Genomic DNA, 10,763 nt, shown 5'->3' with positions numbered 1-10,763 from the left:
ATTACATTGTCAGTGTGTTGAGGTTCACCTGTGTTTCGTTTAATTGTTCAAAGTCAGTCGCACGGCAAGCAAAACAGAAGCTTTCAATGCACATGCATATCTCTTTGTAATTACATCTAATTTTAGAACTATATGAACTGTATCCTTCATATAAAATTGATTGATACTTGCAGGAAATCAATCATTTCCTATCCTTCAATATCTCTGATGCCTTACCAATAACGAGACTTGAAGGCTTAAATGATTTACGCAAAAAACTCGAAAGCCATAAAGATCAGATGAAGGACCTTATGAAAGCATCTCAGGGTAAGAATTTGAGATCACCTGTGCACGCTGTATATTGTAGCCTTAGTATTGAGACTGCTGTTAGTAATGCTGTTTCTAAGAAAATAAATTCTATACTAAGTAGCTGTATCCGAGGTTGGGGACCACATAATGCAGCCGCCATGATGGAACAAAGCGGGTCAGTGCCTGATGGGAGAGCTTCTTTGAGAAACCACTGACTTACATCATTAAAAGGATTAGAGATAAATGTAATAATAAATTGGGATAAGTGTTTTATGTTTTGAAGTATTTAGGGGAAGTGAGGCATATCATACGAACCCTTTCCTGGGAGTAAACCCCCACTGAGTAGACTTGAGTAGGATTTACAATATTCTAATATTTTCTTTTTCAAATGATAGAAAATCCAAAGGACTGCATAATAATAAAGCTGATGGCAAACTTGTTACAGCTTTCAAAAACGGCTGTAAACTCAACTGATACTGTTCTAGGTAAGTAGCCATTTAAGTGAGTGCCTTTAACGGCAATAGGAAAAGTCTGTTTCCATGGTTTCTTATATTGCCAAAGAAATGTCACTCATCTGTAAAAGATCATAACCATAACGCAATCATTGTCTCATATTTTAATGTTAATATTCTGTTAATCAATCAGTATATTTCAGGGGTGTCAAACATAAGGCCTGGGAGCCGGGACCGGCCCGTCCAGGGGTCTTATGTGGCCCGCGAGTAACTAGTGCAAGGGAGGGCACAGGAGACGGCTCGGAGGGGGGTTGTGGCTTCAGCATGGCAGAACAACTTTGTTTGCAGCAGTCAAGCAGTGTGGGAGCGTCTGCCCAGTACTGCACCATTGGCTCTCCAGTCCGCCCATACCGGTTTTCCTTTGCAGCCCCCTCCCAGCCCATGGGGCCTTGCAGTGAGGATACGCCAACTCAGAGCTTACCAGCTGCTGTCCTTTATACAGTTTATATCTCCGATACCTGGCATTACGTTTTATGGCACACTTAGCCCAGTCCGACAAAGTGACATTTACGTCAGATCCGGCCCTCATAGAAAATGAGTTCACTACCTCTGGTATAGATAATGCTTAAAGTTTTGGATCCAAGGTGCTGCCAGAGAAGCTCAGATGATGGAGCAGATCTTTCCTGCCTCTTCCTTTCCACCGCAGCCTACTGCGCTCCCAGAAATGTTGCTGCTGGGGGACAACTGGGACACTCACACTAATATAATAATAATAATAATAACAATAATAATAATAATAATAATAATAATAATAATAATAATAATAATAATAATAATAATAATTGATAATAATAAATGATAATATATAAACAAAAAACAAGAACAATGCGTTGTATATTTAAAATACATACTTCAGGAATTAAGGATAATACTTCCATATTTGTGTAAAAGAAAAGTGGATTCAAGTGACTTCAGCTCATCTAAAAACTAAGTATTAAATCCATTTATGGAATTGGGACCATTCAGAGGAGATAAATTGTTGCTGAGATAAATATTCTAAAATTGGGTACCACTTTCCAACAAACTTCTGTTGCTTTGAATTCTGAGAAGTAGTGTCTAGTTTGCTTGTAACAGAATCCATTAGGTAGTGATTCCATAATTTCCGGAACCAAGCTTCTGTTGTTGGAGCTTTGGTATCTTTCCAAAAAGTTGCAATTGTGGTCTTGGCAGCATCAAGCATTATCTCAATAGTTGCTTTATGTGGTCTCTTCAGCAAATCTGGTGGCCAGGTATTTAAAAACAGTGTCTCCAGTGTAAACGCTGGATGTCCGTTTTGTTCCTCCTATAGTCCACTACCAATTCCTTGGTCTTGGTGGTGTTGAGGATCAAATTATTTTCCCTGCACCAAACACAAAGCCGTTCCACCTCGTCCCGATAAGCAGACTCATCATTCCCAGAGATGAGCCCCACCACGGTGGTGTCATCAGCAAACTTGATGATGGTGTTACTGGGGTGGGTGGGGGTACAATCCTGTAGAGGGTGTGTAGAGGGTATGGAGCAAGGAACTCAACACACAGCCTTGTGGAGAACCGGTATTAAGGGTAAGGGCTGTGGACATATAGGACCCTACTCTAACCCTCTGGGGGCGGGCTGTCAAAAAGTTCAAAATCCAGAATGATTAGTAGATCCTATGATCAAAACCTTGCTGAAAATGCAATATATAGTCAAACAATAGAATACCATGAGGTTTTTTTTCTTTGCTGCTGTTATGTTCCAAGGGCACTGCCGTACATATAAAAGCTGTATATATAGTACTTTCTGTGTTTTTAATATTAATATTTGCATTTGCAGAAGCAGTTGGAAGTTGCTTGGGAGAAATTGGTCCTATAAATTTTTCTACCACAGCTCTGCAACACAATAAAAACACATCCTATTACAGTGCAGTTAATCTTTTTGAAGACAGAGAACTTCAGTGTACCTTCATAATGTTATCTCTAATAAATAATGCTTTAATAGATCATTGGTAAGTATATTGTTAAATATTGGCTATAATAATTATTGATTGGTTTAAAATAAGTGTGTATGATCATACTATCTGGATTCTAAAACAGTTTGTCCTTCTTTTAGCATTGAAGTTCAGTCAGCTGCTGCAGCTTGTTTGAAAAACATTTTAGCCACCAAAACTGGTCAGACGTTTTTGGAGATTTATAAAAACAAAGCAGATACCATGCTTATCTACCTGCATCCTTTCAGAGTATCTAAGAAAAAGGTACTGTGTTTTGTGTTGTGTAAAGCTAGATGCAGAAACCCTGCACTTTTTCTCTCAGTGAAGGAGGAAACCTTTGATCACGGTAGCTCCTCCTATTCCAGCCCCAAATTTTCAACAGAAAACCTTCTGGTAGGAGGAATACTACCCAGTTCTGGTTCTGAGGGCAGGATCTGCTAATCGCTTCAAACATTAAGCCCTCTCAGTGCATCTTCTCCTTTACCTTCCTTCCCTGTCATTTAAAGGAACAGAAATCCTGATATGCTCAGCTGAGAAGCCTGATAGAGTCATTGTCTGCTACCCTAATTCATTCTTTCCCTTTGCCCATTGAGGAAAACTCACCAGGGAATGCGTAGTGGGAGACTGTAGCCAGCCCCACTGCTCTGTAGCAAGGGCAGATTCTTGAGTCTTGGAAGAATCCGGTAGGGAAGGACCCATTAGAGCCTGAGAGCCTGCCCAATTTGTGGCTGGGTTCCAGGATGCTTATCAATATTAGCAGTCCTTTTCCTGTACAATCTGAACAAGAAGGACTAACCCAAATCTTTGTGCCCTGCCCATACACATTCACTATTAGCAGGTCTTCACTAGTCATCATAGATTGAATAAGGAAGGCAATGCAATGAGATTGGGAAGACAAGTCGACCCTGTAGGACTGTTATGTCTGGTTGGGTGGAAACATCTTCAGTTTGTGAAGAAAAGAATATTCACTGCCACACATATGGGGCATAGGTGAAGCGTCACAGAATATGCTACAGTGTACTCCTCCTGAGGAAGAAGAAATTTGATGCTTTTTAACCAGCACATTTTTAAAAATTAGTTTATTTGAATGATAAATTACACGTAAACATGCACTTAACATATGTAATACAGGTATACAGTAAACACTTGTAAGTATTGGTACTAAGCTAACAATGAATATAGATTATAAAAATAATGAACTAAAATCAGACTGAATCATTTATCTAGTCTGAAATATCTCTCAAGTTGTAAATATAAGATTTAGTTTCTCCTTATATTTATCGGATATAATATTGAATTGGAAGTGTGACGAGACAGGAAACCTTTTCTCATAAAATGTACACTGATAATTAGGAATTTCCTTTCCTTTCATTTGGGAAAATATTTTACCTGCTACCATAACATCACAGATTTTGTTGTACCAAGCTGTCATGGTCAGAAGTTTGCTTCCAGCTGTGAACCAGCTCATTTTAAAAGCAGAATTAGGTAATGCTGTAGCCCTATATGAGCTGACAATTTAAAAAATCATGACTGTTGTAAGTACTTTGTTTCAGTTTGTTGACTCAGTTGATGCCAAACAATTTGAATGAAGCCTGGAATTATCTTCAAAAGGTTTTAACGAATATTATTTTGCTTGTGCCCCACCATTATGAATGCAGCAAGGAAAGAATTAGGTTGATAATGGTTGTGGAGGGAGGGATGTGTATAACTGGTCAAACAGTTTTACTGGTTCCTTTTTCTTTTTCTTTCTCTTTTTTTGGAAATAAAAATGATACATAGTTATTGGCAGTTTCTGTGACTGTAAGAGAGAATCCTTTAGAAGATCTGAATAATACAAGCCTGTGGATTCCTCAGAGTAGAAGCCATGATGTTTGGATTAAGACCTTGACTTGTGCTTTATTGGACAGTGGAGGGGTAAAAAGCGAAGTCCTTCAGTTTCTGAAGCCTTTGTGTGAGGTAACGTAACGCAGCTGCACATTTCTTCTTCTACAGCCATGTGTTCTACAGCCTGTCTTATATTTACCATTTATTTTATTCTTATTAAATTATGTTTCTACATCGATTTTTCATCCCACTTCTTAGTATGTGAACTTTGTAAGCAGAAGATATTTGTAATACATTTATATATAGAGTATTTTATGAGTAAAAGTGACCACAGGAGTCATATTTTAAAAACAAATGTGAGTTTTCAGCCGTTTATTTTACATTTATTCTAGGTTCAAACAGATTTTTGTCAGACTGTTCTTCCCTACTTGATTCATGATATCCTACTTCATGATTCAAATGAATCTGGACAAACTCTACTGTCCACGCATATCCAGATGTTTTTTGCAACCTGCTGCAAATATGCTATGACTCCTAGCCGATCATCAACACCTGCAAATTCAGATCCAGGTAATACCACAAAGATTCTCTTTTTTGCCAAAATACATGATTTGTGTGAAATAATTCATGCAATAAACATCAAAGCAGTAACATGAGCCTGCTATGGTGGGGAGGGCTAAAACATGGGTTTTAGCAACTTTCAGGACTATTGTTGATTTTCCTTTAAAATGATTAATTGTTCATACACCAGTGTTGGTTTATGTGGATCACTGCAGATTCCCTTCCTCTCTGGCTTTGCAGCTTAAAATTTTGACATTGGAGGGAGAATGGGAGAGGCTAAGTTAATAAGCAGTGGACATGAGTAAATGCAGTTAGGTATACTTTAGTTTTAGTTGATAATGAGAATTAAGGGGGTTTAAGCACAGGCTTCATGGAAGGTGGGCTTTGAAGCAGAAGAAGAGAGATTGCAGTGCACAGGTTGTTGTGAGAATTTTAAGGTGTGAGTCCTGTATGTTTTTTCTTTCAAATAATAGTTTAATTGGCATACACTATTAATTTTGGTAAATTGTATTGCCATATATCCATATTTTTATGTTAACTTTATCAAAAGAGGAAGTATGAATTGAAATTGTATCTACGTGTCTGATGTACTCTTCATATTTAGCTTTAATCAATCATGATAGGCAACATGGTCCAATTTTTGACTGGGTTCACATTTCTGCTGCTCCATAAACATAATTTTAATGGATATGGAGAAATATCCATCAGTTTAAAATGTGTGTATCAGTGAAATGCCTGAGGTGATTTTTACGCAGATGAATTGAAATAAGGATTCTAAAGCACTTAAACTTTCAAAGTGAAATGTGGGGTGTTGTTTTTTCGCATGATAAACAGTTGTAGGAATTAGTATTATATAACAGTAATCAGTCTGATTCTTAAAACATAGACTCAGAAACCCTTGTTTGTGGAAGTTTGGATAAAATATCTCGACAGGCAATGCTTGCTGTGGTGGACTACTTAAGGCGGCAAAAGAGGTGTGTTTAATTTTCACGGTGCTGTTTATGTTATCTTATTGCACTTGTATCATACAAAAGTGGTCAACGTAGCCCATTTGAACAAGAACTGTTGTTATAGGGGGGGAAAGGAAGCACTTAAAGACAATTCAAAATATGCAATGAAAGTTGCTTTCTGTTTATCCTGAAATAGTGCTATAGATTAAATGCAAGCAACTTCTACAATCTCTGATAACATGTAAAGTAACAAGCCTTTTTCTCACTTCAAATTAGGCTTTTTCTCTTGGTCTGCAAACAAGTTGTTTTCTTCAAATATAAATAATTAAAAATAATAACTGTTAAACATCTGACTATATAATGACTGGCAAAAGGAAAAAGTCCAGAGAAGGGCAACCGAGGTGATTCAGGGGTTGGAGTACCTTCCCTATGAGGGAAGGCTGAAGAGTCTGGGACTTTTCAGTTTAGAAAAGAGACGACCAAGGAGGGACATGATATAGGTTTATAAAATTATGCACGGGGTGGAGAGAGTTGACAAAGGGAACATTTTCTTCCTCTCCCAAAATACTAGAAATCGAGGACATCCAATGAAGCTGATGAGCAGTAGGTTCAGGACGGACAAAAGGAGATATTTCTTTACACAGGGAGTGATTAAAATGTCAGAGGATGTAGTGATGGCCACAGGAATAAACAGCTTTTAAAGGGGATTAGATAGATTCACGCAGGATAAGTCTATCAGTGGCTACAAGCCATGGTGACTGAGGGGAACTTCCACATTCAGAGGCACTAATCCTCTGAATCCCAGAGCCAGGAGGAAACATAAGGGGATGGCCTTAGCCCCTATGTGGTGTCAGCCATCCAGAGGAACTGGTTGGCCGCTGTGTGAGACAGGATGCTGGACTAGATGGACCATTGGTCTGATCAAGCAGGGCTCTTCTTATGTTCTTATGTTAATTAAGCTATAATACGGGCCTCTTTCTGTTAAAAGCAATCTTGCAAGATGAGGCAGATATATCTATGTGTGGTATTTTATACTTTTAGGAGTCCTTCCAGTACAGTCTTTGAAGACAGCTTCTGGCTGGAGTTAAACTACCTTCAAGTTGCCATGACAGCCCAGTCTTGTGCGGCTCACTTCACAGCTTTGCTATGTGTAGAAATCTACGCAGACAAGATAAACTTAGACAAACAACAGAAAAGGTACCATTATTAAACGTAATCTGTTCCTGTCCATCTGACATATTGGTTAATATTTGTGCACGTGGAATGAATTTGACTTCATGTCATACCTCTTGCCTTGGGGAAAAAGTACCATTTGTAGTTCACTGATGTATTCCTAATGCTGAAAATATGATACACGTACAAAACGTAACTTTTTGTCAAGCAAATGGCAGTTTCATCCCATTATTTTCAGTAAAACACAAAAACTGACTCCAGTGAAACTGTGGGTTGGATCCCAAGAACTGCGGGTGGCCCAGAACCGAGTGGGGGCGAGACTTTCCCATTTCTTCCTTCCCTCTGCAGCTCCCCTGCTTCCTCCCAGTTGCTTCTGGGGGCGGGGGGGGGCAGAGAGCTGCAGCTTAAGGGGAGGAATTTGTGGAAATTGTAGACACCTCCCCAAAAAACCCAGCCAAAATACATTCTGTTCACATAAGGCAGTGGTCCTCAACCTAATGCCGCAACCCTTTAATACAGTTCCCCATGTTGTGGTGACCCCCAACCATAAAGTTATTTTCATTGCTATCATAAGACCATCAAAAATGTGTGTTTTTATCAATCTCACTGATTTTTACCTCGATCCATTTCACACCAGGATATTAAAATATCACCATACATATGTACCCTGTATGAATCTCAAAATTACTAAGGGTTGTGGTCTGTCGTGTCAAAGGATAGCACTGAAACTTACTTATATATAGTCAGCTATAACACCAAAATGTGAACCGCTGTACAGTTATATGTTCCTGTTTTTGTTCAAAGCATAATGAATCAAACCTTAAGTTGAAAGTAGAACTGCACTATGTTACTTACCGTTCAAATTGTATTGTACTATTATATGCAAACATTCTTTGAAAAGCTTGTTTTATCTATTGTTCAAAAATTTCACAGTTGAAATTTCTGTATTGTTACTAATTACTTATCAATAAAATGTTAATAATAATAAAAAAAGAAAATGTGTGTTTTCCGATGGTCTTAGACGACCCCTGTGAAAGGGTCGTTTGACCCCCAAAGGGGTTGCGACCCACAGGTTGAGAACCGCTGACATAAGGAGTTCTCTAGATTCTGCCTTATATTAGCAGAAAGGGCACTGTATCTTTGCTTTAGTTGTTGAGATCCTATAGGTTAAAATAATTACAAATGCATTTAAGAAGTGAGCCTTACCTCCTCCAGAACATTTAGACTGGGGCACGGGCTGTGACTCAGTGGCAGGGGATCTGCTTTGCTTGGAGAAAGTCCCAGGCGCAATCCCCAGCATTGACTGTTAAAAGGATCAGGGAGAAGGTGGTGCAAAAGACCTCTGTCTGAGACCTTGGAGAGCTCCGCTATCAATAAATCTCGACAGACCAGTGGTCTGCCGCAGTGTAAGACAGCTCCGTGTGTGTGTTCAACATTGATCTAGTTATTCAGTTTGCATTAGGAAAGTGAGCAGCAGGCCTTCAGGTAATTGTAGATTACAATTACTTGTCCAGGAGCTGCGGTGGCTCAAGTGGTTAAGACGCTGAACTGCAGGCTGTGGAAGGTCAGTAGTTCAGCAGTTTGAGACCCAGGGTGCCGCATGATGGAGTGAGCTCCCGTCTATGGCCCCAGCTCCTGCCAACCTAGCAGTTCGAAAGCAAGAAATTGCAAGTAGATAAATAGGTACCACTTCGGTGGGAAGGTAACAGCGTTCCGTGCGCCTTGGTGTTTAGTCATGCCGGCCACATGACCACGGAAACGTCTTCGGACAGCGCTGGCTCTTCGGCTTTGAAACGGAGATGAGCACCGCAACCCTAGAGTCAGATTCGACTGGCTTTCGAGCAAGGGAACCTTTACCTTTATTACTTGTCCATCGCTTAGATAGATATCTACCAGTCTTTATGAAAGCATACAAATAATGTATGTGTTTCACCTTTCACTACACATGAACACGTGAGGCTGCCTCATACTAAATCAAACCATTGGTCCACCAAGGTTGGTATTGTCTACTCAGACTGACAGCGATTCTCCAGGGTCTCAGGTGGAGGTCTTTCACATCACCTAGTACCTGTCCCTTTTAACTGGAGATGCCAGGGATTGAACCTGGGACCTTCTGTATGCCAAACCGATGCTCTATCGTTTAGCCATGGTCCCTCCCCTACGATCTGCTTATTTTATTTTTATTTTTAATCCCCTTCTTGTAGGTCTTCCAAAGTAGCTAAACGCATAACATTTGAGGAAGGAAGTCAGAACTTAACAATTACAGGTTTGACTGAGAAGAGTAAAGAAGAGACTGGAATAAGCTTGCAGGTATAGTAAGGCTTTGGGACATGGTATTTGTGGTAGCGTTCTTGAGAACGGCTGGCTTTCGAGCAAGGGAACCTTTACCTTTATTACTTGTCCATCGCTTAGATAGATATCTACCAGTCTTTATGAAAGCATACAAATAATGTATGTGTTTCACCTTTCATTACACATGAACACGTGAGGCTGCCTCATACTAAATCAAACCATTGGTCCACCAAGGTTGGTATTGTCTACTCAGACTGACAGCGATTCTCCAGGGTCTCAGGTGGAGGTCTTTCACATCACCTAGTACCTGTCCCTTTTAACTGGAGATGCCAGGGATTGAACCTGGGACCTTCTGTATGCCAAACCGATGCTCTATCGTTTAGCCATGGTCCCTCCCCTACGATCTGCTTATTTTATTTTTATTTTTAATCCCCTTCTTGTAGGTCTTCCAAAGTAGCTAAACGCATAACATTTGAGGAAGGAAGTCAGAACTTAACAATTACAGGTTTGACTGAGAAGAGTAAAGAAGAGACTGGAATAAGCTTGCAGGTATAGTAAGGCTTTGGGACATGGTATTTGTGGTAGCGTTCTTGAGAACGGTTTTGTTTCTGGAACTTCTGACAGGTCAATGACAGTCACCAGGACAAATTATAGTTATGTGGCCCCATTCACCTCTGAAAACTGCACCAAACATAAAAGATTTCAGCGTACTAGGAAGTGTGGTCTAGAGGCTCATTCTAATTCAAAGAAAAGATGATGCTTTGAACTCAAATAGCACTCTGGGAGCTAAAGAAAGGCCTTGGCTATAGCCTGTTTCTCATGCATGACACGGCCTGCACATATTGTGTTTGCCCACGAAGAAGAAGAGGAACTTCTGACAGGTCAATGACAGTCACCAGGACAAATTATAGTTATGTGGCCCCATTGACCTCTGAAAACTGCACCAAACATAAAAGGCCCTGCCAGATTTCAGCGTACTAGGAAGTGTGCTCTAGAGGCTCATTCTAATTCAAAGAAAAAAAATGATGCTTTGAACTCAAATAGCGCTCTGGGAGCTAAAGAAAGGCCTTGGCTATAGCCTGTTTCTCAAGCATGACACGGCCTGCACATATTGTGTTTGCCCACGAAGAAGAAGAAGAAGAAGAAGAAGAAGAAGAAGAAGAAGAAGAAGAAGAAGAAGAAGAGATTTGATTTATACCCCACCCTTCACTACCGAGA

At 39.8% G+C, this 10,763-nt stretch overlaps 1 protein-coding gene across 1 annotated transcript in view; it reads left to right on the top strand.

Moving 5' to 3' along the window:
* The window catches only part of ATM (ATM serine/threonine kinase), a 74,893-nt gene that overhangs the window by 43,315 nt on the left and 20,815 nt on the right, over nucleotides 1-10,763 (top strand). The window contains exons 31-39 of the mRNA XM_015414809.1: nucleotides 174-306; nucleotides 684-773; nucleotides 2,592-2,763; nucleotides 2,868-3,009; nucleotides 4,525-4,701; nucleotides 4,962-5,139; nucleotides 6,017-6,104; nucleotides 7,122-7,277; nucleotides 9,458-9,563. Of these exons, the coding sequence (XP_015270295.1) occupies nucleotides 174-306; nucleotides 684-773; nucleotides 2,592-2,763; nucleotides 2,868-3,009; nucleotides 4,525-4,701; nucleotides 4,962-5,139; nucleotides 6,017-6,104; nucleotides 7,122-7,277; nucleotides 9,458-9,563 (1,242 nt within the window). The remainder of the gene's footprint in view (nucleotides 1-173; nucleotides 307-683; nucleotides 774-2,591; nucleotides 2,764-2,867; nucleotides 3,010-4,524; nucleotides 4,702-4,961; nucleotides 5,140-6,016; nucleotides 6,105-7,121; nucleotides 7,278-9,457; nucleotides 9,564-10,763) is intronic.

This window comes from Gekko japonicus, unplaced genomic scaffold (assembly GCF_001447785.1).
Source record: "Gekko japonicus isolate JY-2015 unplaced genomic scaffold, Gekko_japonicus_V1.1 scaffold1956, whole genome shotgun sequence".
Taxonomy (NCBI): domain Eukaryota; kingdom Metazoa; phylum Chordata; class Lepidosauria; order Squamata; family Gekkonidae; genus Gekko; species Gekko japonicus.
The sequence above is the reverse complement of the archived record's forward strand: the minus strand, read 5'-3'. Positions and strand labels throughout refer to the sequence as shown.